General features: G+C 41.3%; 1 protein-coding gene across 17 annotated transcripts in view; it reads left to right on the top strand.

The window, feature by feature from the left end:
• The window catches only part of APBB2 (amyloid beta precursor protein binding family B member 2), a 291,766-nt gene that overhangs the window by 163,654 nt on the left and 100,696 nt on the right, over positions 1-27,416 (top strand). For 11 of the 17 annotated variants that reach the window (XM_090035813.1, XM_090035811.1, XM_090035805.1 and 8 more), the window contains 4 exons: positions 8,606-8,814; positions 16,798-16,860; positions 17,259-17,344; positions 17,454-17,514. In XM_090035813.1, the coding sequence (XP_089891939.1) occupies positions 8,606-8,814; positions 16,798-16,860; positions 17,259-17,344; positions 17,454-17,514 (419 nt within the window). The remainder of the gene's footprint in view (positions 1-8,605; positions 8,815-16,797; positions 16,861-17,258; positions 17,345-17,453; positions 17,515-27,416) is intronic. The other 6 variants (XM_090035812.1, XM_090035804.1, XM_090035820.1 and 3 more) reach the window with 3 other exon arrangements.

Here is a 27,416-nt window from a genome sequence, read left to right as displayed (position 1 = left end):
TTTGTGTTTGTCTCATTAGATTTTGTGAAGAGTTGTCAGGTTTGCTAATCACAACCAGTTTTATAGCAATTCTTTCATGTTTTGGTTATTTGCCCTTAATACTTTTTCCTGGTACAGAAACTGGAAGTGTCAATAATCGGCTTTCCTTGTTAAATAATTACCATTTACTTCCAGTCTTCTGTTGTTGTCTTTTCCGTGAATAATGCATAAATATGCTAGTTATAGTATGGTTCCTTATTAAATGCCTAAAGAATATGGAGTTGGATCCTCTTCCGTCCAGCAGTTTTGGTGCAGTTTGTTACCCAGGTGGCCAGGTGTATTTCTGGCTTTTATTGTTTTAGAAAATACCCTGTTGTTTACCCTGACTTGTCAAACATGGCATATCCATCCTATCATCTCTTCAGTGTTATTGGCTACCACTAAACTCACAAAGGAAAAAATTCTAAGCTTATTTATTTTAAACTACATTCACACTTTTTCTACTAACATCAGTAGATTTACTCAGTATAAATATAATGTAAAAGAAGTAAGAATTTGGTCCAAAGTATATAAATTGCTTTTGCTAATGCTGCCTCATCTTACTTTTGCTGCATCATTTGTTTTATTTTTAATTAGAGATATGTTATTTTACCACCCTTTATTCTCTCTCTTGCCTTTTCTAATCAATCATAACCCATTTTGTATCTTTGTACTTTTCATTAAGTTTTCCTTATGTTCTTCATACTATTACATTTATTTCCTTCATTTTCTTTTCCCTGTGCATTCCTTTCTGAAAGTGATGCCTTCATGCCTTGAGGGATATCCTTGCCATGGAAGGCACAGACCAGTTTAAACCAGATAAAAGCTTCTGTTATTGACTATTTTGTCACAGTTAGCCTTTTAAAGTCTGAAATTCTGCCTGGGAATGATGCAAGGGCTGATCGCAGACAGGTATGCAAACCAAGTTGTGATTTGGTACAAAAATTTGGTACAAAAACCACTAGCATATCTGAAGCTGCAGACTAAGTCTCACATTAAGGTCACTGACCTTCAGCTTTAGCCTTGGGACAGTAGTGATGGATGGAAAAGCATGTTCATGATGCTGCAAAATAACGAGAAAGAAAATTGGCTCCATTTTCTCCATTTACTGGCCTATCACAAGAGATCCTACTGCCTGCTGTAATTTTTATCTGTTTCTAACTGAATGGAGAGTACAGAATGATTCATGTATGGCAGCAATTTGATTGCTACCCTTTCTCTCTGAAAAAGCAATATAAGGAAACAATAAAAATATCAGTCTTTACAAAGCAAATGGTCACCAAATGTGCATGCTTCTTACGGTATTGTTTAGCAGTACTGTGTTTCCATCTTGTCGAACAGCAGCAGCATTTCTACATTAGCTCAGTACTTGCTACTATAATCATTCTAACTTGATATAAAAATTGGATTCTCAAATTTTCTAATCATGTTGCCAAACACAACTTCTAAATTTATAGGCTATAGTATTGAACTGAGTTTATTATTGATATACATCAGGTCTGTGGTAGAGGCTGACAACTGCTGGGAAGAGTTATAAAGCAGCATTATGTTATTTTATGTAGGCTTTTATTATACCTTGCACTTTCCAGATACAAAATGCTTTGTTCAAGTTCAAATGTAAATACAGTTATACTTTCTGAATGTTTGTCCTTTTGTAATGGTTGGCTTGTTAGTGGTTTCAAAAGAGTGAATCAGAAGCTGCTTGATGCTCAGTGGAGCTTTTTTCAACTATCATTATGCTCCGTCTTTATTTATACTAATAGTAGCTTGAAAACAGTATGGGTATTCATCACAAACTTCCCTTTTTAACCATTGTTATAGAGTCAAATGCAAACACTGATTTTTGGGTAGAGAGGATATCAGAAAGGAAGCCTTCATAAAGTTTTGTTGCTTCTCACATTTAGTTACATGGTAAAGGCAGGAATTTGGCCTTTTTAGATGAGGAGTTTTTGACTGAGGGTGGGGGGAACTGAGAATGTTAGAAATACTTACGTTGTATTGACTTCTTATCAGTTTGTTCTCTTCTCTCTCTTTTTAAGAATATCATTAAGTCAATATTTGCAGAGTTTTAAAAAGAGCATTATAAGCAGTTTCAGGTACTGTGCTTGTTCCAGAGTTCCCCTTCAGCTTACTGTGAGTTTCATCATTACATTATTTTACTCTTAATTTCTTCCTCCCTTTGATTTTGTGTTAAATATCCAAGCAAATGGAAAGGAGAAATATCCCCCAAATATCCCAGTTTATACGGGATAATCAAATAGGCGAATTCTTTGAGTTCTATAGATCCCACCACTTAGCCCTTTTAGAAGGATGCAGCATTCCTACTATTTGGCCACCTCTGCTAGCTGGTACATGCTGTAGAAGACGACTACCTCCATCTCCTCCCTCTCCCATTTAGGCTAAATATAGAGGTTCAGAAAACTCGAGTTGGAAGCGCTCTAAATTTTGCACTTTTCTCTAAATGCCCTTGGTTAGGTCAGGAGGAAACAAAATAGACATCCCCTGCTTCTGTGTAAGGGGGAAGCAGGTTGCCTGCACTGGCTGATGCCAGCAAGCTGCGATCACAGAAGCAATTGTCCCACCAGCTGGGCCACCACTGATTTGCTAGCCCAGCCCTCTCTCCAGCACCACCCTGCCTCCCAGCCAGTTCAGTGGCAGCCAGGTGCCTCCCCACTTGTGGTGCTTGACTCATGGGTGGAGGAGGGGGCTGGGCTCGCATGGTGGTGGCATCTGCTTCCCCATCAGTGTACCATGCCCAGAGAAAAAACCCTGAGCTCTAGGGACTGCAGCAGCCATGATCCCTAGGAACCAGGTGCTTCACACACTCACCCCCCGCCCCCCAAGCCCTAGGGATTGTCTGCTATGATCCCTAGGGTTGGTTCAGGGCTGCATGAAACCCCTGGACCCTGGGGATCACTGTTGCTGCAATCCGTAGGGCTCAAGGCTGCGTGAAACCCCCGGAACCTAAGGAATGTGACTGCCACAATCCCTAGACCTTGGGGTGTGTGAAACTCCTGGACCCTGGTGATTGCAGCTGCTGCAATCCCTAGGACTTGGGAGTGCATCAAACCCCCTACCCTAAGGAAGGCAACTGCCATGATCCCTAGGGTTAAGAGATGTGTCAAATCCCCAGATCCTAGAGATCATGGCTGTTGCAATCCCCAGGGTTTGGGGGGGTTTTCGTTGGGCATGGTGCACTAGTGGAGGAACAGATACCCCTGCTCCCTGGGTCCAGTCCCCTTTCTACCTACATGAGCCAGCCCTCACCGGCTGGGGGAGCCACTGCCTGACCCCCACTGATGGCAGGTGGCTGTCAGCAGTGCCAGGCAGTGGCTGGGGTGGGAACACAGATGCCCTGCTGTGAAGATCCCAGCTGGGGTGAGCCAGGGCCAGACTGAGGGGCCCAGTTTCCTACCTCGCTTGCCCCTGTGCTGCTGCTGGCTGAGCTGGAGAGGCAGAGGCTTTGCTGTCTGTGCTCTGTGGCAGCCTGGCAGTGGGGTCAACTCCACTCAGCCAGAGCAGATGAGGGAGGGTGAAGGCTAGCTTCCACACCCTGCAAGGGGAGGATGGCGGGAGGCTGCAAAGCATCCTGGTATACTGGGAGACTGTGACCTAACTTGATTTGGGAGGGAATCTGGGATAGAAGTTCAGTAGACTGGTCTAACCTAAACTGATTAAATCTGATAATTACATCCATCCAGCTCTATCTTAAACTGGGTTCAGCTATTTTGAAACCACTCTGAACTTCTGTTCTGCGGGTTTGGACTGGTTTCCCATCACTTATACTGATGTATGTGTAATTTCTGTCCCTGACCTTAGAGTCTTGAGCTCCAGGGACTGCATACAGGCAGCAGCCCACATTCTCCAAAGATGCCTGTTGGGCTTTACTACTGCAAACTGGGGGCAGCAGATAGGAACAATTGAACCCATTTTTTTGTACCTTTTAATTGTTGCTTTAAATGAAACTGAGCTTGTTTCACCTGTCTTTAAACCCCAGCTCTTAAAATTTCATGTTGTCTGTCATTCAAGATATCTTACTTAGTCGCTTCCCTTTTTCTCTTTTCTAGATTTTGTTCAAGAATAAAGCCACTCTTATCCTTAAAGAGTGTAGCTATACAAGGAGGTAGTATGGAAAAACTAAGTTATACCATATACCAAAAGATTTATTCTAGGATAGTTAGACTCCTCAATTCCCCCCATGCAGATGAGGCCTTAATCTTCAGTCTTAGGCAAACTTCCACTGGAAAATGCCACAACTTTATTCTTGTGGCATGTCCTTTCATATAGATCTACTTAAATTAGTTCAGCTGCAAGTCTTTAACAGTATTGACCTTTAAATAGCCAGCAGGTTAAGTCTGGGAAGATCAGTGGTGACAGATTTGAAGGGATTTTTTTTCTTTGCAATGAAATTATGGTAAAGTATTTTTTAGACCCAATGAACAGAATAATTCTGAAAACCAGAACTGGAAACCATAATTGGTCATGGTACTCCAGCATCAATCAAGGATAAAAAATATGAAAATGTAGTTATTGTCTGTTGCTTGGCCTGGCCTTCCTCTAATACCCTAGAATGAATTTTGATAGTATTTATTACAGTGGTTCAATTTAGGGCTTTGGCACAGGTTACCAGTATAACATCAGAAATCTGTGGAAGTTTGTGATGTCATAAATTTATGGCATTTTTAGAGCAGTCTCAGGTGAAGGCTTCATGGGTTTTTTTTCACACCTGCATGACTGACTTGCTGCTGCTGGGCAGGGGTGTGGACAGGAGCCAGGACTCTGTTTCTCTTCTGTGGTGGGAGCGGAGCTGGGAGAGTGGTATGTAGTTTGGAGGCAGAGCAAGCAGCATGGAGCCTATGCTGTTGACCAGTTGCATGTTCTCGTTGCCAGGGGGTTGGGGGGCGGGGAGGGGTGTCTTTAGCCAGCAGGACCCAGCCAGAGTGGAGGGAGGGAGGGGAGAAATCTTTAAAAAACTGTTTGAAGTAGGTGAGGGGGAATAAGAGAAAGGAAAAAAGATATTAAAAACTTGCTTGTGTCCCAGTGAATTGGGACTGGGTTGGAAGGGTGGGAGTTGGGTTGAAGGTAGCCAGAGTCATGCTGGCTTGCGTGGAGGGCTGGGGAAGGGGAGGAAAAGCCAGGGGACAAGGCTGGCAACACTTGCTCGTTGTCATGACAAAGAACACACATAAGGGCAAAATTGAGAACCAGCATGCCTGCTGCATGGCATAGAGCACGTAGGGCAGGGCTGAGAAACAGTCGGTTTGTGGGGCCAGGGAAACTGAGGCACAGTGAAGCTTCCCCCACTGTGTGGTCTCTGGTTAATTGAGTCCCCACAGCTCCCTGCGAAGCAGGGACCCCAGCCAAGGCGACCATGCAGCTGAGACAAGCAAACAAACAAAACAAGCACTGTCTCCTATGAATTAGAGCCACAGTGGCTCCGTGCTGAGCACAGAGCCCCTCAGGCAATGAGACCATGCAACTGGAGACCACTAGAGATTTGGTAGGTGGGAAGGAGTAGAGTAGTTGGGACCTGTGGATTCTGGGATGCTGGATAAATGAAAGTAAGATATTTTATTTGCCTAGAACATCCATATGCTATCCTGGGCAAAATGAATCAAAGATAAACCTCACCTGTTGTGGTATCTCTCTCAAACATTTAGAGGGTGCTTATGGTGGTTTAACACCCCTGAATTAATGATTGCTTCTGTTTTAAATGGCTTGATGATGTTTTAAGGTAACCTGTGCCAAAGCCCTTACTGTTTAAGATAACTCATTCTAAAACCTGTGGTGGTTATTCTTGCCTATTTCATAAAGAAGCCTGTAGAGTAAAGGTCCCTTTAATAATTATTTCTTCCAATAGATCATGGCTCATTTTGATCTACTGTGTTATAAATAAACCTACCCAAATACAAAGAAATATATATTTGCTTTATGCAGTCAGTCCATAAATCTTCATGGCTGTAATAAAGTTGGTTTTATTACTATTGTAAAAGCAAATAAAATTGTGGTGGGGTGATATAAATGACATTGAAATAAATAATAACTGGTTGAAACAACTTTTAATGAGGTTATAATCCAACAGACCTTTAAAAATGGTTGTCTTATATTTAAAACTACAAGTCAGCATTACTTTGCTAATACATTTCTTGAAATGACATACAAGGTAATGGCTCAGAAATAACCATGCCTCTAAAAACAGCAGCTTTACAATTAAAAATAGACCTTGATTTATCTTTATATATTTGGATACATTGAACCAACTTTCATTCTTATGTGCCCACCATGAAGGAGTTTGGACTGTTTTCACCAATAAAGTTTGCTCATCTGTGTCATCATCTGTGTACGCTCTCTTCCACCCACCGGTTAGTTCCTACCAGCTGCCCTTTGGTAAGGTTGAAACAGCTCACTATCTATAGCATAGTTTAGCTTCTTCTATAGTTGCACTGTAGTTACTTTAATTGGGTTTTTCTTTAATCTGATCTTCCTTTCCTTGTGGACTGACTGTAGAAGGAAGCACGTTGTCTTAGTTTGTTGTGGTAGGTGACACTAGAGTTCTGGCTCTGCAGCTGACCTAAATGAAGGGCAGATCTAGTACTATGATTGCTTAGAACAGCGGTGAATGATTTTAAGGGACAGCGGCTAGGGTCAATTGGAGCCTGAGTATGCTAAGCTAATGCAAGTCATGCAGTGTACAGATAGGAGGAAAAAGGGCCCCGCCACAAGTCTAATACCAGCTTTGCGTAAGAGTTGTATCCCATCTAAGTGTGAAGTTTGCAAATCACTTCAGAAACATGTAATAACAGCTAAGGAGTCTCAGTTCAAATCTAGACAACTCCGTGAGAGGAACATCCAACTTAGAATTGATTCAGGCAAAAGTTATTGAGAATACCTCAAGAACTCCTTCGTGAAAAAGCAGTCAGTTGGCCACAGGCAGAAGACAAATTCTTCCTTTAACTTATTTCTTCCAGCAACCCCTGTTTTAATAATTCTGGAAGAGACTGAAATTTCAAAAAAGGAAAGCCACTTCTGCTGCTTCTCCAACAGGTCTACACACCGAACTTCATGCTAGATTGAGGGTCTTGGATTAATTTACTAGGATGTCCCCTTTCTCTCCACCTTAGTTCTTGCCTTGCCCTTTTCAAGAACTGGACTGAAATTATGACTGAAGAGTGGATCTCCTAAGATCAGTCAATTCTAGCTCATGTTTTTAGGGACCATTCTCACAGGTCCCTCAGGCAAATCCTTTACTTCAACTTGAATACCATAAATCCCTGGGGTTTAGGGCAGAAAGTTGCTCGTACTTCATTTTCTCAAAAGAGAAAGACAGATGGTGATATATGCTAGATTTCAGGTGCCGCCTCATATACTTACTGGTACATTGCATCAGACTTCATGGTGATTCTTGGTAGGTCACATGGACTATCCTGTTACCCTCAATCAGTGATTTTTTTTTAACTCAGCAACCCTCATAATGGCAGTTCTTTGTTTTCCTAATGTCTTGACTTCAGAAAAATAAGAGAGCAATTCTCTTGCAAAGAACTGGGGAAGACAACAGCAGATCAGAATGCTTTCAACACTAAAATATTTAAAATATCTGGGTTTATCTTGTGAATTATGTACATATTTGCACAGCTAACAGTGTTAATATTGCATCCTGGTTGAGAATCACTTGGTTAAGGAAAGATAAGAAAGTGTTAAATTGCAGGCAGCACTGGAGGCAGAAACAAACTTTGAGTGTGAAATAGAATAGAACAGATATTTGAAATATTTGGCATATTCTTGGCCTCAGTACCAAATCTAAGATGTTGACTCTTAAGTTGTAGTCTGCTTATAACAGATGTGAGACTCAGAGTTAAATATTACCTTAGTCATGTAGCTGGAGGTCTCCGGAGCTCTTCATTCTCAGAATTAGCTCATCTTAGTGTAGGAGCAGTGAATAATATTAGGTGACACCACTGGAAAAGCATTGTGGCTTGCACTTGCCACCTGGAATAGTATGCTCAAAAAAATATTTACATCCATATTTAAATGAGGAGAGACAGAAAAGATGAGGCACATTTAGTTCACAAAGAGCTTGCTTTTAAAATATATTTTAGAAAATCGAGCTTATGGATATAAGACATTTACTGCGGTCAAGAGCATAATAGGCAAAAGACTTGCTAGGATCCAGCACTAAAATTGATGTCCAAGGACTGTTGTGATAGGAAATATGGAACCTTTTTTATGTTCTTTTCTTCAGGAAATTTTGTGGAGATATTTTGAAACAACTCTTAGCCACTCATTCTACATAATTGCTTAACACTGGAACAATTACTCTGTTACTTATCTTCATAATTAAAAGATTTAAGCCTATTTAAAAAAATGAACTGAAATATTTTACAACGAGTCTCTTTTTTACATATTTTTCCTCCATTTATTTTGATCTTAATGATTACTAATACTGTCTAAATTATTTCTGTGATTTTTATTTATTTCTGCAAAGAGCAAGAAGAGTTCTAGTGTTGCATCATTTAAATCAAGATCAGAACTGGAAGGGTATAAAAGTGCCTCACATGTTAATAATACTGGTTTATTTTAACTTTCTCAGCAGATATATGGAGTGATCACTCATCTCAGACAGACCCTGACTTGCCACCGGGCTGGAAAAAAATCAATGACATTGCAGGGATCTATTATTGGCACATACCAACAGGAACAACCCAGTGGGAACGTCCTGTCTCCATACCAACAGATCGTCAGGGTTCAAGGAAAGGATCCCTTAGTTCCATAACTCCATCTCCAACCCCAGAAACTGAGGTAAAATTTAGTATCTTCTTACCATAGTATATTAAAAAAGAAAATAGGATCTCTTTCAGCCATTGACTTGCACTTAAAACAGTTAGCAAAATAAGCTTTAAAATACAGACCATCTTAGCATCTGTAAATGTAACAGTTTATTGATACCTCATAAGTATCCATCTTCCATGCATATTTTAATGGCCTTGTTTCATGAAACATCTTAAAGATTTGAATATTTAGTATGAAATCAGACATCCAGTGTGATTCAAAATTAGGTTGGGGAAGGGTGTACGTGTATGCATGTGAAACTATTAAGGTTCCCTAGAGTACATTAAAGCAGTACTCTATTGTATAGGTACAGACTACATACAACATCCACATATCAACTGTCCTGTGACTAGGCTTTTTTTATATGGCATCTTCTGCCTTTTGATTCAGTTAGCTGGAGTGTGACATACACAGATATTTGAAGTTATACCTGAAATTCCAGGTTCTAAATGGAAGCATTTATCTTGCATAAACACACAGCATTCTGGTGTGTAAACATTTTAGCAGTCTACCAGAAAAAGTATCTCTGTTCAATAGATAGGTTTGTGCTAAATGTTTACACTGGAAAAGAAAGGGAGAAAAGAAAGCAACTTTGTCTTCTAGTTTGAAAAGAGGGAGAAGAGCAAAATGTGACAAATATGTTTAAACTGTAATAACACATTGGAATAAACCTTTGTGGGGCAGTCCTATGGGGTAATTTATTGAAGTCTGGGTAAGATGTAAAATAAACCAAATGGAACAGTATATTGGAGAAAATGGACTTAATTTATATTGTTTAAATGTATATACAAGAAAAATGTTGTATTTCATCAAATGCATTTGAATGTAAAACATTAGGGCACTTACACACATGCAGGGAGGCTACTCCAATGTGCGGTAATTCCAATGTGTCGGAGTAGACTTGATTTATTGCGTCTGCTAAAGTGTGGAAATTACCGCGCTCCAGCAGACTCTAGCATCATGTGTCAGTGTCCCCGCACTGAACAATGCTGGTGGGGCACTTTAAAGCTCATTCAGTGAGCTTTAGTTCAAAGCACCCCACCATCATTTTTCAGTGCAGGAACACCAATACACATAGCAGTCAGGGCGCTTTTAATTAGTGTGGCTCTCGGAACTGCACTAATTAAAGCTCCCGTGCCTGCTGCCTTTTGGAGCATGTTTATAAATGCCCTTAGATATGAGAACTTTAAACGTAAATTCTTTTTAAGTTAATGTGCAGTAAAATCTTTATCAAGGTGCCTATGAGTTTTCTACTGACTGTCCTATTTCAGAATCCTTGTTTTACTGCATTGATGCAATTTAGGTTCAACATTTAATTTGTAATTTGGTTATGTTGTAGTTTATTTGATAAAATGTATTCCACTGGAGTCCATGGTACTCAAGCACCTTCTGGTAACAAATCCATAGTAACTAAAGCCTTTAACTCTGCAAACACCTAAATACAAAAGTAGCCTTACTCATGATGTGAGTAACACTCATGCTTAATCACTGAAAGATTTGGGGCCAACAACTATAACATTCCCATTACTGTTCACATCAATCATTCTTCTTTGAAATTCACAATAAACCAGATGTGTTTGCTATTAGCTAGAAAGTGTTACATGCTAAGAGGGATAAGGAGTGATTTATTACCACTTGGATGATTCAAATTAAAAACTCAACTGACGGCAGTGTTTCAAACTGTGTAAATAGCTATAATATATTTAAAGTTTTATATCTCAGTTATAAACCTTAATGTGATTCTAAAACTTGGTGAACAAAGTCTCAAATCTTAAGTTATATCTTATCGTAGCAAAATTACATAAAATACAAATCAATAAGGACATTAAAGGGGAAAATGTGTGTTATGGGGCTTTTTCCTTCATTAATGTTGTAAAATCTAAAATACAATAAAAAGTCAGTGTTATAGTTACTTGGGAAGACAAGTATCTTACATCATTTGGTGGTTTTTTTGTATAATGTTAACATATAGAAAATGATTTGAAAAGACAAATTATGATCACTCCCTCTGAACATTGCCTTCATGTGAAGCCAATGAATTTAGAAAACCCTATTTATCGTGTTGATAAACATATGAAAATGGGCTAAAAAAAAGCCATTCTTGACTATTGCGACAAAATAGCAGATATCTAATAATACATTGGAAGGGTCATAGGTTCCTTGTTCTGAACCATTTTACACCTGAGGCACTACTTGGTAAATTTGAGGCACCCCTCAGAAAATGTCAGCTGTTTTTGATTATTTTTTTTCTTGTGAAGAACTCAGACCATAATAGGTCAGAAAGTTTTCAGCACTGCAAAGTCCTATTTGAAATCATTTGATTTTTCTAGTGAATGATGTTTTCACACCTAACAGTGCTAAAATATTGTGTGGCACCTTGTGATACCCTTCAAGACATCCCAAGCTGCCATGGCACCTTGGCTAAGAATCATGATATATATGTTGATAGAATATCCCTACCAATCCTGGAAAGTATCATTCTAGGCAGAGCTTTGTGTCTGGGAAGATCACATTAGAGGATTGAGATTGGAGAGGCCGCATCTACATGGGACACTGACTGCACAGTAGCCCGATACTACTGTGCAGTAGCATCTCATGGCAAAAACTGTGACATGATGCTACTGCGCAATAGTACTAGGCTGCTGCGCAGTAGCATCACAAAAATGTATTTGTTGGTGCTACTGTGCAGCAACAACTGTGCAGTCAGCATCTTATGTAGACATGGCTAGACTAGTATTAAAGTCCTTTGCAATTAATGTACAGTTTAACATGCCACCAAATACAGGCTCATATAAAATCTGTTGTGTCTATTCACAATATGTCATTTGTCTCTTGTTTCTCCTTTTCATTTACAAATTCCTGTTAAATTTGAACTGTACCATTACTAAAGTGGCAGTGAGACACAACACTAGAGTTATCAGCAGGAACCCTGATAAAAAATCGCAAATTCTTTGATTAAACACCCCCATCCTTAATTAAAATGAAATGCCTTCATCCCTTCATATATCTATATCTATATATATAGGTATCAATTGAACACAATGTTTTATTGATATATTTACAATTTTAAAACAATTTGGAAGCCTACCAGTGCCTCAATCATTATAATACAATAAATTCTAAATACCTATAAATTTTGGTATTTAATTTTGAGTTTATCATGGAAAATCAGAGCTCCCCCTGCCCCCTTAGCTCACAGAACACAAGTCCAGGGCCCTCACTCCCGAGCCGCAGCCCTGTCAGTGCCCCTCACTCCTCCCCACGGCACCCATGGCCCTGCTGATGCCTCTCGTTTCCCCTCCACAGCACTGCTTGTGCCCCTTGCCCCACATCTCTAGCCCCTGCCCCCCCAGCCCTACCAGAGGGGGGCTGCCAGCTGCCAGGGCTATGGGGCCAGGGACCCAGGTCTGCAGCCCCCTGCCCCCTGCAGCAGCATGTGAGCCCTGGCTGCTGCCCATGGGAAATGGCAACTGCTGAAAACATAGCAGAGCACAGAGCCCAGCTTCCCTGGGCAGCATGGCTGGAGCGAACCCTGTGTGGGGCGGAGGCATGCTGCATGATGTGGACTCAGGCTCCCTGCCCTGCTACCCTCCCCTGGGGGCTCTGCAGCCCAGTGGGTGGGACCCAGTATGGCAGGGCAAAGCAGGGCTAGGTGGGGAAGCTCCTTGCCACTGCAAGCCCCATGTTATTCTGGTGAGGCATTCCCTGCCCACCCAGAAGCAGTGGAGGCAGTGGCACATGCTTGTGCAGGCAGGGGGCACCTTGCCAGGGCAGTGTTGAGCTTGCAGCAGCAAGGGACTTCCCCATCTGGCCCTGCTGTGCTCTGCTGTGTCCTACCTGCTGGGTTGTAGAGACCCCAGGGGAGGGCAGCAGGGTGGGGAGCCTGAGCCCAAAGCAAACAGCCCACCCCCCTCCCCCCCACCCTGTGCACAGATCTGGGGGGGCACAGGTCCCTCCCGGTCCTCCAGGAGTGCACGCAGTGGTGGGGACCTGGCCCCATCCTCCCCACTCCCCAGATGAGATACCCACAGCCCCATCCTCCTCCCTGCCAGAGCCCTGTGGCTGCACAGTCCAGCCCAGGGCCCCAAGCACCACTCACTGGCTGGGCAGCAGCCCCAGTTCTGCCCAACTTCCTCCCTCCCTCCCTACGGAGCCTCAATCCCTGCTCCCCCCTCCGCACCCCCAGACTTGCCTATGGGCACTGCTTTCCAGGCTGCTTGGTAACCATGTACATATACATGCATATGGTGCCCCCCTGCCTCACCATTGTCCTCCTGCTCCCCCCAAGCCCCTTGCAGGCTTGTACTCTACCAGCCTGCAGAGACCTCTTTGCAAAAGTGCAAAATTTGTGTTTCTCCATTAAAATGAAAAATCCGCTTTTTTCTCAGGTAAAAGGGGAAATGCAGAGTTTTCCCCATTTTTCTGTGGAAAACAGAAAATCCAGATCCCTGGTTATCAAAGTTTAAAATGTGATCTCAGGACTTTGTCCTTATACTTGCAAGGTACAGGGACATAAGATGAAGCACTGACAAGAAACAAATGGAAAAGGAGAGATCTCTTGTGTTACTGTTTGGCAACCCTTTGATTAACCCAAGTGTGAGGAACAGCTACGATCCAAGGGATTTTGAAGTTAAATAAAAGAAAATTCAGACAAGTTGTTTCAGAAGAGCCCTTGCCAAGACAGGTATAAAAAATCCTTATCATAAAGTCATCAGTAATTAAGGATTTCAACGGCTAGCTTTAATTACCATCCTCATTTTCTCGATCTTCGAATTTTCACAAATCTCAACTGGCAGCTAACATTATTTTGTATCTATGCAACATTGATTACGTAGGTGCATCAGGGCAGCTCAAGAATAAGGTTGGTCTCAGTTTAGAATGTCCATCTCATGTTGAATTATCTCACCCTAAAGGTTCCATACTCTTTCTTTTATATTTCTCAAATGTTTTAAAATTAATTAGAGAGCTCATCATATCATCAGTAAAACACTTGACTGAATACATGGAATTTGCTGTAGAATAATTTGAACTAAAAGGGCTTTCATTCTGTCCGTAGAGTGGCAGATTGATAAAAAATGTTGGGGGATTTACAGGTCTTAAATGAACAAAAAACTGTGTTTTGAATAAAGTATTGTTACAGGGAACATTCCAGTTCAGTCCCATTAAATTTCCATCAGTTACGAGTGTTTTCTTGATCTCTTCTGTACATTCCCTGTGAGAACCACAGTCCCTCATATACTTCTTGAGAGTAGTTTGTTTATTAGGATATTCCAGTCTTTCAGGTTTCTCACACAATAAGGTACTCGTTTTCTAGAACACCTAACTTTCTTACCCTTTGATATCTGTTTTTCCTCAGTTGTGTTTTTTTGTCTCTGTCAAATGTCATTCAGTCAGTAAAACATAATCTTCAGATGAGGACAATTCTAATTTGACAGCTTTTCATCAAAAGACTGGCAAAGAACAGAGATACAAGTAATTTCTTGCTTTATAGAGTAACTTAATAGGAAAACCAGATAATTCAGCTTTATGTAGCAGGGAAAATCAGAAGAACCCAAGTAGAGAGAAAATGTCACCACTAATACCACTAGCTAATAAAAGTACAAACTACAAAAAATAAAAAAAAAATTATTGTGCTTTGCTCTTTCACATTAGCACAAATTTAATCAGCATTTATTGTATCCAGTGTAATTGTGGATTAAACTCTCTGCGGCCTTTTCGTATGGTAAATATAACAGTGCGAAGTATATGAATTTTTAATACCTTTTTTCAAAATCTTGTGAAAACCTGGCTGTGAAAATTTAGAAGCCATAACTTGAAGCCATAAGCAAATTAACTAGAACAAGGGTAATACCTTTTGTATACAATCCAGACATGCTTTCAGAGTTCAGGGTGAATTCTTGAATTTATACTTCGGTATCTGGAAGTAATTCTCTACACTGAGCATAAATTTGCATGAGGAATATAGCTGGAGTTTTTTCTCATTTGTTCAGCACCAGTTCCTTGGTTTCTTTATAATTTCCAAAAAGATTTAGAGCCATGTTATCCTAAACCAGTGCAGGGGAGAGGAAACCACAATATTTAACTTTCCCTAAGGGGTGGGATATGTCATGGAGTACAACCAAAGGAGCTATGGATCCTAGAGAATCCTCTGGAAACATGTGTTGTCTCTAGTAATTCTTGCCTGCCCCTGGTTTAGACATCTAGGAATTCACAAGGCAAAGCTGTTCTGTTGCTAATGGTTCCGCTCAAGTTCAAGTACAGGTTAGCAGGATGAGAGCTACCCCAGAGCTGCTCTTCCTGGAACACCTGCTAAAGTCAGAAATGCACAGGACAGGCTTATAGATTGTTAGGCTGTGTTTTGCACTGCTTGGATCTGTATGTAAGGTTTGTGAATCTGGAAGAAATCAGCTTGAAAAGAGCCTTTAATTATTGAGGTATCTGAGGAATTTAATGAGAAGAGCTGGCCCAAAGTCTTGCAAACAGCTTAGTCTTCGTACAGACATTCTGTTTGTTCTGGGAGAGTTGCTGCTTTCCCAGAAAAACCATGAGTGTACAGTTGTTTAGGCTGTTTTCCTCCAGAGTAAAAATGTCTGCTCCAGGAGAAAAATAACCTGGGAACAACCAGAGTTGAATCACTCCTGGGAGAGTTTCTCCTGGCAAATTGAATGTACATGCCGGGGCTCTCTCAAAAGGCAACCTAGTCCTCCAGCATCCCCCAACCCTTTCTCCCTCTGCCCCTCCCTGGGAGACTGTGTATCACTCACTGGACTCCACTGCGCCATCAGGGAGCAGAACACACCTGCCTCACAATCCCCACGTTGTACTGCAGGCAAACACAGCCTGATCCTGGGTCCACCAGTCAGAGGTGCTCTTTGCACTGCTGCCACTTTGCCACCAGGCAGACTAAGGGGGGGACAGAACAGGCTGAGATGTGTGCACAGGCCCTCACTACCTTCTCCCTGCCCTGTCTGCAGTGTCAGTACTGCAAGGTCTCCACTCTTCAGGGCCTCAGCATTCAAATGTTTCGACACTGAGCTCTGGGTAAGTTTCTCTACCAAGAGAACAAACCTGGGAGAAGTCTCCCAGTTTATTTGAAAGTGTGCATGCGGCCTTAGTCTCCTGCACCATACAAGTTTCTCCCATTTAGGTCCATGTTCTGGGGGCTAGAAAAGAATAGGTAACTTAGGATTCATTTAGGTGCCTGTCTCTGTCAGTCTTTGCTGAGAGTTAGTGTACTTCTGAGTTTACCGGTACTGTTTGCAGTAGTGTTCAAATGTGCACTTTTTTGGATTACATAGTGGTTTCCTTAGAAACTTTTGAAAGGGATTGAGAGTATTAGTTTGGGGTTTGTTTTAAAGAAAGGAAGTTGTGTTTGGTTGTTCAAAGTTGGTTTTTTTGCAATCCTGGTTGCAACAAGAAGTCTGTCTGCACTCCCTATTTATCACCTTTTCCCATCATTGTCCTTTTTTTCTTCCTTTTGATCTGGAAATTATTTGACCCTCACTTTGTACATTTCCTTGTATTTCAGTGTTTATAGTTCACTATAAATTTAGACTGAATCCTCAGCAAATGAACCCCAGAGAAGTAGCTGTTCTGTTTTTCTCTCAACTGTGTTTAAAAGGAGGTCACAGCAGTGGTGGCCAGCATTCACATTCAGACTCATTTTGCTTGCTTTCAAGATCATAATTAAAGAGTAATCTCATTGTCTGTTTCTAATTCATATTAACTTTTCCTTGTTCCAACCATTTGTTTTGGTAAGTAACTGTAGAGGCATCTCTTTCCTTCCCCTCCTCCCCCAAATGCTATTGGGTAGTGGACTAACTAGTTGAAGTTTGAGGTGATCTGTTCCCTAACCCGTCCTGTAAATATCGATGCTAACAACAGTGTCTTGTGTTTTTTTTTTCTTTTTTTTTATCAATGTGCTTCTTCCTGTGTGAATAATTATATGTCTAGAAACAGCCATGGAGTGATTTTGCTGTACTGAATGGGGGAAAGATTAATAGTGACATTTGGAAGGCAAGTATATTGTCAGATTCTAGAATATTTAATACTGTTACCCTTGTTTTTGCATGGCAGTGGCTGTATTTTTTCCACGAATGTCATTCATAACATAGGCCAAAGTAAATGGGGGTATGGCTAGGAATGTCTAGCTCACAAACATGCTGCCTATTTCTGATCTTTCCAGTTGGAATGGGTTCAGTCTAAATCAGCAGGGCAAATGTCATGATGTAAGAATAAGATGCCTGCACTAAATGAAATATAATTTGAAAAATATATGCATGCCTTTATTCAACTTTACCCAGAAACACTATCCGCTTCTTTGCAGGGAGGATTTTATTTCCCTTTGAAATTAGAAATTATTTGGTGGAGTTACATACCTAATATTGTATTAATAATGGCATGTTTATCTCTAGGATCTTCATGCAGCCACTGTGAATCCAGACCCCAGTCTAAAAGAATTTGAAGGAGCAACATTACGTTATGCATCTTTAAAGCTCAGGTATGATGATTTTAAAAATCTCCATAGATTGGCAGCTTGAAAATGTTTGTGCTGTGCCATAGGTTATACTTGACTGTAAACCAAACCCAATTTTATATTTTCATAACAGAAATGTTCCACAGTCTGATGAAGATGATTCCTGCAGCATCAACAGTGATCCAGAAGCCAAGGTCTGTAAGAAACTATACAAGTGAGACGGGAATTAACATTGTAATTGTAAACAGTTATAAAGTCCATTGAGTTTTGGTATTAAATAACTCTCTTAAGATGATGTAATTATAAATGGTAGTATTTTGACATAACGTACAGGACTTTTAACCGTATGAGTCACAATTTCAGTGGCTGTTGTGGGTTTTAATCCTCATTCAAATTGTCAGAGGAATCTGTCCTTAAAGTGGTGCCTCCTTAGACTCCACCGTAATAATTGGTGCTTTTTGTAGCACAATTTGTTTCATACCTTGAATATCTTGTTACTGTTTTAGGCGGGATATCTATGCTGAGATAAATTAAGGAGTGAATGTCAGCTCTAAGTCTGAACTTCTTTCCTTATGTGTATTTAACTGGAGCCTCTGTTACTGGAGCGTAGTTTTGTTTGTTTCTGAAAAAGTTTGCATGCTTCTGCACATATCTTTACATATATCATCATTTACTTTATTGACTACTCTTTTCAGGGCTTTTAAACTTTTTCGGTCTTCATGCTTATTAATCTTATGTTGTGTAGTTGTGTATTTCAAATTAGCAGACTGATAGTATAAAAAGCAAGTGTTCAAAAAAGAGGTGGTAATCATGATGTCTGCAGGTAAATGGCAAGTACAGTTTAACAGGATGGATAGCTGTTGCAGTGAAGGGAAACATTTTATACTGGTCTACCCACATCAACCAAGAAGCTTATTTTTTAATGCATCCTTCATTAAGGAAAATGTGATGTCAAACAAATATTCAGACAAGTCTGATTCTGCGACTGCTGCTATGCAGCAGTTAGTGTTAAATGCTTGTTCTATAGGGAAGCCTTTGTCAGTATTGTTGCCACAGACTCATCTTTACATCATCTTTCCTTGCTTATAAGTCTGTCTGCTTAGAGTATAGACACATTAGCCATTTGCCATTTTCACTGCTTAATCTGCCTTTATGCCTTCATAAATGTGGAGTGAGTACATGAGGTACAGCCTGACACTAGTGAAAATCACTCCAGTCTGTAGTAAAGTTACACCTCAAAGTCAAGAATAAGTATATGCAGGTGTAACTTACACAGGTATACAAGTCCTGTGTCTGAAGCCTTACTCAGTTTCATCCCAGGGTAGAGAGAGGTTAGCTATGTGTGTCTGAAATCAGGCAGAAGGCAGCTCATTCGGAGGGGCATAAGCTTTCATATGCGACACCCTACTTTAACAGTTGCTAACTGTCATCTATGAAAGCTTTATGCCTTCCTGAACAAGTTACTCTCTAAGTAGATGTAACATTTATGTTGTCATGAATGAGTTAATTGTTCCATAATTATTTGTGTTTAGCTAATTTATAGTGTGATAAAATGGCAAACCAGCCACAAATTTATTTTACTACTCTTGTGAAATATCTTAGTACCTGATTTGTATCATGTGTAAAATTGAATGTGTGTAATGTATCCCAGATATAGGGCTGCTCATGCCTCATCCCAATGCAATTGGTTGGAGTATGGGGGTTCAAAGTTTCCCCAGTGTAGGGAAGCCGTATACTTCAGGGCAGGGGACATCCCTATGTCCCTGTACCAGGGGAGCCTGTTGGCTACCTGCACTCAGGGACACTTTAAACCATGTACAGCAGCTGATGCCATGACTAAGACAGCTGGGTGGCAGGGAGCCCCTGATCACACTCTGGCAGTTGCATTTTGGGATATGACGTTTTATCCCTGATATCTAGATAATTGCATGTCCTGTCATCTATGTCTGGCATAGCAAGAAGTATGATTTTTAGGATCAGGCATAAAATTCCTCAGATCCCAATTGCACTATCATATTAATGGCTGCGAGCAGCTTGAGCTGCCCCCCTGCCCTGCCTTATCCCAAAATAATCATTTACTTAAAGCAAATAAGCCATTACTTGTTCCCCTGCCACCTAGTGGTCAAGTGCTGTAATTGTGCCTCTGTGTAGTCCGTATTTACATCACTGTAAATGTATTGTGTGTTCACATATTCAGATTTCTGATCTCTTTCCTACAGAATGTGCACTCTGTTAGCTCTATAGCTCAAGAGAAGAGTGTGCAGTAGTCTTGGAAGTTCATTGTTTAAACCTGGCTAACGATGGAGTTTCATTATAGTTGTATATAATAACATTTGTTTAGAATTTATGTAATCTAGAGAAGGGAAGACTGGGGAGATATTTATATATGTAAAAGTTTGCTACAGTAAGAAAAACGACAAGTTATTCTTTCTTATCCTCAGTGGATACAGAGAAGTAATTGGCTTCAGTTACAGCAAAGGAAATTTATGTTAGACACTTTGAGAAACTGCAAGACTATAAGCATAGATAAAATACCATAGAAAATAGAGGTGGTGGAGACCTCAAGAGAACAACTAGTTCATTCCCTGTGCCTCAAGGCAGGGTCAACTATAACTAAGCCATTACTGATGCACAGTGGTCTAACCTACAATGCTCCTTCAGGCAATCTATCAGTGAAGCATTGTGTACACTGGTGGCCCTGTATAAATTATTATTTGAGTAGCAAATATGCAGTAGTCATAAATGGACTAAGATGGTAATATGAAGAAAAACAAGTTTACTTACTGTATATTTCTTTTTCAGTTGGACTTACTGTAGTCAAAGTTCATTACCTGGTTTCTTCAGCCATTATAATTTAATAATTAGGGGTGCTGATAGAGATTTTGGGGGCCGATACCGATAGCCAATATTTAAGGAGGCATATCGGCCAATATTGTTCCGATATCGGGTACAACTGCCTCCAGGTAGTAAGTCCATTGTGGTGGAAGAGGAGGGGGGAGGGAAGAGGCATAGCGGGGGCAGATCAATGCCTTCTGTGATGAGGGAGGGGGCAGGGGCAGGGGAGCATGGGATGGATGCACCAGGAGGGAGTGGGGGGTGGGGAGTGTATGCCCCCCGGATCTGCACGATGTGGGTGACAGCTGCAGGGTAGAGCCATGCGGCGCTTTTCGTACCCGGGGCTGGGCTCAGAGTGGGCTCTGGCAGTGCTGAAAGGAGGCTGCAGCCACCCCAGATTTTGCCGCAGCTCCACTCCCAGTCTCAAGGCACTTCCCAGAGCAGCCCCGACTTTTCCCAGTGCTTGGGTGGAGGAGGAGCATTCAGACGGGGCTGCGTCGGGTGGCATGGGGTTGGGAGTGGAGTTGCGGCAAAATTTGGGATGGCTGCAGCCTCCTCCCAGCATTGTTGGAGCCTGCTCAGAGCCCAGCCTCTGGCTTGAAAAGCCCCGCGCAGTGCCAACTCTAACTCCACCCTGCAGCTGTAGCCCGCCCCATGCTGTACAGATTCGTGGGAACACAGCCCCCTCTCACCCTCCCAGAGTGCAAGCAGTGATGGTAGTTGCCCCCACCCCACAAGCCACGGCTCCATCCTGTGCCCCCCTTCCCCCCCAGCTTGGCAGCATTGGCACCTGCCCCCTCCCTCACAGCTGGGGCCGTTGATCTGCCCCCTCCCACGCCTCTTCTCTCCCCCATCCCCTTACTAGCTGGAGGCAGCTCTCCACACTGCCAGCTCTGCTCTATGATGTGTTGCAGCTGTGCACAGCATGGGCATTTATTGGCCAAATTATTGGCCCCATAGGGCCAATATCCGATGCAGACAATTTTCTTCATATAGGTACCAAACCAATATCGGACCGATGTATGGATGCACCTCTATTAATAATGCCTAAATCTCGCTTAATATTTATTTTACATTTCTATAGTTGTACAATTTATTCCACAAATGCTTTACAAATAATATAACATAGGGACACAACTAGTCCAGTGCATCCATCTCTGAGTTATGAAGCTGGCAGATCATTGTTGCGTGGCATATACTACAAGAATGGCCAATACCACAATGAAAACCCCCCTAGTTCTAGGGTATCCTTAATGCCAACACAAGAGAGACAGACTTTTTGGTTCTGTGGTGTCCTTTGAAAAAGTTTCCTCATCCTGTCAGTCAACTTAATGGAAGTCTGTTAGATGCAAAATTGAGATAATACTGAGAGAATTAGAAATTGTGTTTTCAGAAAGTCTCAGAGTCAAAATAAGTGGTTTAGCCCCTTATAGGTTCCCTTTGGCACATCATCTGCCCCAACAAACAACACGCCAAAGTGTGGTAACAATACAGGCCTTTTGTTTGATTCTAGGCAAATTGGATGGGGGTTTTTTTTTCTACTTTGAAAAATTAAACTTTATATGAGACTAATCTTTTCATTCAAGTTGATTAAAGAGGTGGCAGGTTTAAAACATATTTATGGTGCAAATAAATTCAATATGTTTTTAACCGTTTCAAAATTATTTTTTCCATGAACAGTTCAGAGTGAGTGTTTGTATTTTCTTTTTCTTCAAAAAAAGGAGGCGTCTGCCACCTTGTGGACAACCAAGAGAATTATCTCCTGGAAACTAAGGATTGTTATACTTCAAATACATATCAGACTATAGTGAAAAGCATTGGTGTCAGGAAAGAACGTGTAGCTGAAATTCATACATTTCTGATTCAGGAAAAGTGATTTGTCAACTAAAGCACTTACATATTCCACAAGTTGTTCCACAGAAATTGAGGAGATCCTTAACACGAGTGTCTGATTCCATGCATCTCATGCGGCACTGAATACATTGTCAGTGCTTAGTAAAACTACCTTATTCTAATATTCTTAACGTGACAGTGAGGTTAGCTTTTAAAAAACATTTTTATTCAGTATGCAAAACAATTTTTTGCAAGACAATGCAAAGCTGTAAACATGTGGCATTATACAGCCATACAGTAATATAACCATGCACTATTTAAAGGGACAGTAATGTAACTGAGAGTTAAATTTAAACTTGCACTTTGAGATGGTTTAGATGTCTGGGAATACCAGGTGATCAGATGCTTTGTGCTGTTTTCTAGGATCTTCTGAACATATATTAACCAATTATTTCCCACCATTTTAATAGCATGGCATTGGAAGTGTCCTTGCCTTCCCTGCTTTTATCTACGGCACATTTATAGGCTGTTTGTAGTGCTTGTAGGTGAGTGTGAAAGTTTGCCATGATGATTATGAAATTTCTTTGTGTAGACAATTGCCTGCAAGTACAGGGATGGGACTCAGTGGTCCAGGAGCTCCCTTCCAGTCCTGTGTTCCTACAGTTAGGGATGTAAATGTAATAGAAGATGCCTTGGATGTTTTGTTATTTAGTCAGTTATCACCAAACATCTCATTTACCTTCTACTGTGGATCAGAAATCTACATGGTATTGTGACAGTGTAGGGCCCATTTCCAGCAACTGAAACAAGGACCTCTGGCTGGAGAAAAGGGAGCTTAGTCACCAGATTTTTAGGTATTAGGTGTCCCTATGGTCTCTGTACTAAAAAAAAATAAGTAAGGTAAAAGTCTTCAGGATTATGTGGAGATTTCTTTCTAACCTCCCTCTGTAGATCTTCCTAACCAGGTCTTCAACTTCTCCCATGATCAAAAAGGCCTCCTTTTTTTAAAGGCCGTATTTCAGTATAGGCACAATATAGACCAAGCTGTATTCAACACAGTTTTTAAGATTGCCCACATCTACATTAGTATAGAACTTGTAAGTCTTGTCCATCTTGAAAATGAAAGCTGTTCTCTTTTATATATTAATTTGTCAATTCACAGATTTCATAGACATTAGGGCTGGAAGGGACCTCAGAAGATCATCGAGTCCAGCCCCCCGCCCAAAGGGCAGGAAGTCAGCTGGGGTCATAGGATCCCAGCAAGTTAAGCACCCAATTTACTCTTGAAGGTGTTCAATGTAGGTGCTTGAACCACCTCCGCTGGCAGACTGTTCCAGACCTTAGGGGCTCAGACCGTAAAGAAATTCTTCCTTATGTCCAGCCTGAAATGGTCTTGCAGTAGTTTATAACCATTCGATCTCGTCATCTCATGGGGGTGCTCTGATGAACAAACGTTCCCCCAGAAACTGATGGTCATCCCAATAGATTTATAGGTGGCCATCAGGTCACCCGCGAGCCTGTGCTTTTCCAGGATAAAGAGCCCCATGGCTCTCAGCCTGTCGTCGTAAGGTCTGTTTTCCTGACCTCTGTTCATGTGCATGGCTCTTCTCTGGACTCTTTCAAGCGTCTCCACATCCTTTTTGAATTGTGGAGCCCGAAACTGGACGCAGTACACCAGCTGTGGCCTCACCTAGGCCGAGTACAAGGGGAGAATGACGTTCTGGGATTTGCTTGAGAAGCATCTATGGATACAAGCCAGCGTTTTGGTTGCTTTACTAGCCGCAGCATCACATTGCAGGCTCATGTTCATCTTGTGGTCTCTTTCTTCCGTAGTGCTAGCCAGCCTAGCACTGCCAAGCCTGTAAGGATGCTGCAGGTTTTTCCTCCCAAGGTGGAAAACCTTGCATTTTTCAGTGTTAAACACCATCTGCCCATTTGCTGAGCCTGTCCAGATCAGCCTGGGTCATCTGCCTGTCTTCTGGTGTGGATGCTTTGCCCCAAAGTTTGGTGTCATCGGCGAACTTGGCCAGGCCGCTTTGGACTCCAGTGTCCACATCATTAATGAAGATGTTGAACAATATGTGTCCAAGGTCCTGGGGGACCCCACTCATCACAGGACACCATGATGACTGACTTCCATCAGTTACTACCCTCTGGGTCCGACCACAGAGCCAGTTTCCCAGCCAGCAGATCAAGGTGGACCCAAGGCCACAGTTGGCCAGTTTCGCCAAGAGGTGATCATGGGTTACCAGATAGAAGGCTTTTTTGAAGTCAAGATATATGACATCAATCTCTTCTCCCTTATCCAGGTGATAGGTCACCTGGTCATAGAAGGAAATGATGTTCCAGAAGTTGGTTTACTAATTTGGGAAGCAAGACATTTTTGTATTTCATATTAAAAAAAAAAAAAAGAAAAAGCAGGGAATTATTTGCAGTGTTCAAAAATATTAGAAGTGGGACATAATTGATGTCCAGCCAGACAATAAATTATAATATGAATTATAATTATTTATGAAAGAAACAAAGTCAATTAGTGATACGCTTTCAGGAATTTTTCTTGCATTAAGTTGTGAGGAATCATATTTTTTTTGACTGATTTGAAGGAACATCTAGGAATAATCAGTTTGTCAAATCTCTTGTGATTGGTATAGAAAATTACATGTAAACTTGTAATGCTACAGAAATACTCCATGACAAAGTCTGAGAATCTGGGATGAACCTCAGTGGTGATGTACGTTTTTCCCCTGAAGCAGGATAAGGAGCAATCCTATGCTTGCTTTTCTCATTTGTATCTCTCTAGGGCCAGGTATAGGCATTGCACTTTTACCAGTATAAGTGATCAGAAACTGGTCTATACCTGTAACAGAACAGAAGTTTGGTGCACACAAACTGGTTTAAAAATGGTGGAATCTGATCTAAGATCTGTGTCTAGGTCTATGAACCCACAGACTGTTTATCCTACATCCTTCCTCTTTGTATTCTTGAGCCTGTTGGAAACTGAGGGCTAGGCACAATGAATGGCAGGGAGCAGGTCATTCCAGGAGCAATTCTTGTTTATTTGGTTGAGGCCCAAATTCACTTTTGTCTGATTGGATCCAAATCCTGTTTACCTTTAATCTACTACTCGCCCAAGGAATGTAGGAGTATTACAGCTCTAATTTTCTATATCTAGTGAACAGCAATTACAGATACTGAAGGTCATTCTTACATCAGCAAATGAGCAAAGAAAAGAGACTGAATAGAACTTGAAATGTTAAATAGCTTCTAAGTTTCTTCCAAGACATTTTATTGTCAGTAGCTGAGAATTTCTTGTGAGCTACCCAAGTTTACATTTGTTTTGGAGATGAGAACAAACTTTGTCTTCAACTAATATAAATAATTTTTATTTGAATAAATGAATCATGACCTTTATTTTACATGTTGTTTTTAGGATGCTACTGACTCAGCATGGAAAGGGTCTGTAAGCAATCCATATAAATACTTAATACAATAACTAAATATCTGTAATTGTCATAACTATGTTCCACAGAAACTTCAGTATTTCAGATTCATGGTATTGCTTGAAGACTTGGTGGAAGCTTCCATTTTGCTGAAATGTCTCCTCTCAGCTGTAACATCCACATCTTTCACATTCTTGTTCTGAATCATTGCATTTCTAAAATTGTGTAAAGGTGCTCAAGTGCAAGAAAGAATAAACCCTCATGGGAACTTGAGAACAAAAATGAAGCATCCTCCCAATCTTAAACTACAACTTCCAAACCTCCTGTTTAAAACATTTAGAAATTTCTCTCTTCACTGATCAGAATGTTTTTGGATCCTGCCTCACTGAACAGGTTGCACAGTCTGCCTTAGTTTTTAACTAAATAAAAGCTGAGACTTTTCAGCATTGAACACATTGCTGAATCTTGGTGAAATCAAGCTACTGCATATTTTAGCAGTAGAACTATTATTGTAAATGGTGTAAACACTATTTAGAGGGGAAGAGCAGCTATACCACCACTTGCAGAAATTACATAGGGGTCTGGGTAAAGGGGCCACCAACCTTTTTTTTCTGAGGGGGTGGGAGTTCATTTTAGCAAACCTGTTTGTTAACCCTAGCTCCTGTTTTGTTTAGAAACTCTTCCTTGAGAGATGCCTGTTACAACTGTCCTTAGCCCTTCGTTGTAAAAACACTTCAATATTTTAAGCTGTTCTGAAATGAACTAGGCAAGATCATTTCAAGCATGGATTTTGACTGTTTTATAAGAATAACCAAAGACAATTCAAAACTCCTGAACAGTTGTTTGCCTTTGCAGTGTACTGGATATATTTTATTTCAGACTGATATCACAGCTGCCAAAGAAATGCTGTCCAAAATGCATCTATCCTCTTGCTGTTGAAACCAGCCAAGAGACCATATTACCCTGGTGCTTGGCAGATCTCAGATAACATTTAAAAACCTCATCAGAGATGGTGAGGTTGTTTGGGAGACAAATAGTCTTATGTAAACTTCTTGCAAAATTCCTTTCCAGAAGAGGTGAGGCTGACAATGAACATAACCTTCAGGCTTCCTCTTTACATACACATACTTATGGCTGCATGCACACAGACAAAGATATCAGTGTTTGCAGTCACTGCACATATCTTGTTCTTAGAATAAATGAACAAGAATACAAAGAGAGAAATGAAACTCTAACCAATCTTAGCACCTCTATTTTTATATCTATGTGCTGTCTTGGGAACCTGCAAGTCTCTGCTTTTGTGCTCTGGATAGCCTTCTTTTGGAATGGACTAGGAATGTTCTAATGGTCGTGTTTTTTCTACTGCAGAAAGTTCCCTGTCTTTAAATCCATCCATTCTCAGGGCCTGATTCACATTGATCCTGCATTATTCCAACTGAACACTGATTGCCTGCCACTCCAGTCAATGGGGTTTACATGGGTATAAAACTGGAATAATAAAGCAGTGAATCAGGCCAGTGGCATAATGAACTCATTGAGCACCTGGGGCAGGGGGAAGGAGGGTATAGCAAGGATGTGCTGGCCACAGTAGATGGGGAGTGCACACAGTGGCATGGGTGAAGTGGAGGGAAGTGTTACCTGTGTGGGCTGTTGCTGCCACTGCTACTGTTCAGTGTCAGCTCTCCAGAGGCTGAGTTTGCTTGGAGCACCAGCTTTAGGAGCAGGCTGATCTGGCAAAGGCTCCTGGGAGAAAGAGGAGCACTGTTTTACCTGCCCCATTCACCCCCCACACTCTAGGTTAGTAATTCCCAACTTTTTTTTCTGTGCCCTGCTGCTGGGAGCAGAGTGCAGTGGTGACCTGGGTGCGGGGGAGCTCCTGGCATGTAGTATGGCTTGTCTTTTCTGTGCGGCACTGCTGGCATTGCCTTCGCGACCCTCATTTGGGTTGTGATATGGGGTTGGGAACTGCTGCCTTAGATACACTGCTA

This window comes from Crocodylus siamensis, chromosome 2 (assembly GCF_052110815.1).
Source record: "Crocodylus siamensis isolate JL-2025a chromosome 2, ASM5211081v1, whole genome shotgun sequence".
NCBI classification, from domain to species: Eukaryota; Metazoa; Chordata; order Crocodylia; family Crocodylidae; genus Crocodylus; species Crocodylus siamensis.
Note: the sequence above shows the minus strand (reverse complement) of the source record. Positions and strands in the feature narration are given on the sequence as shown.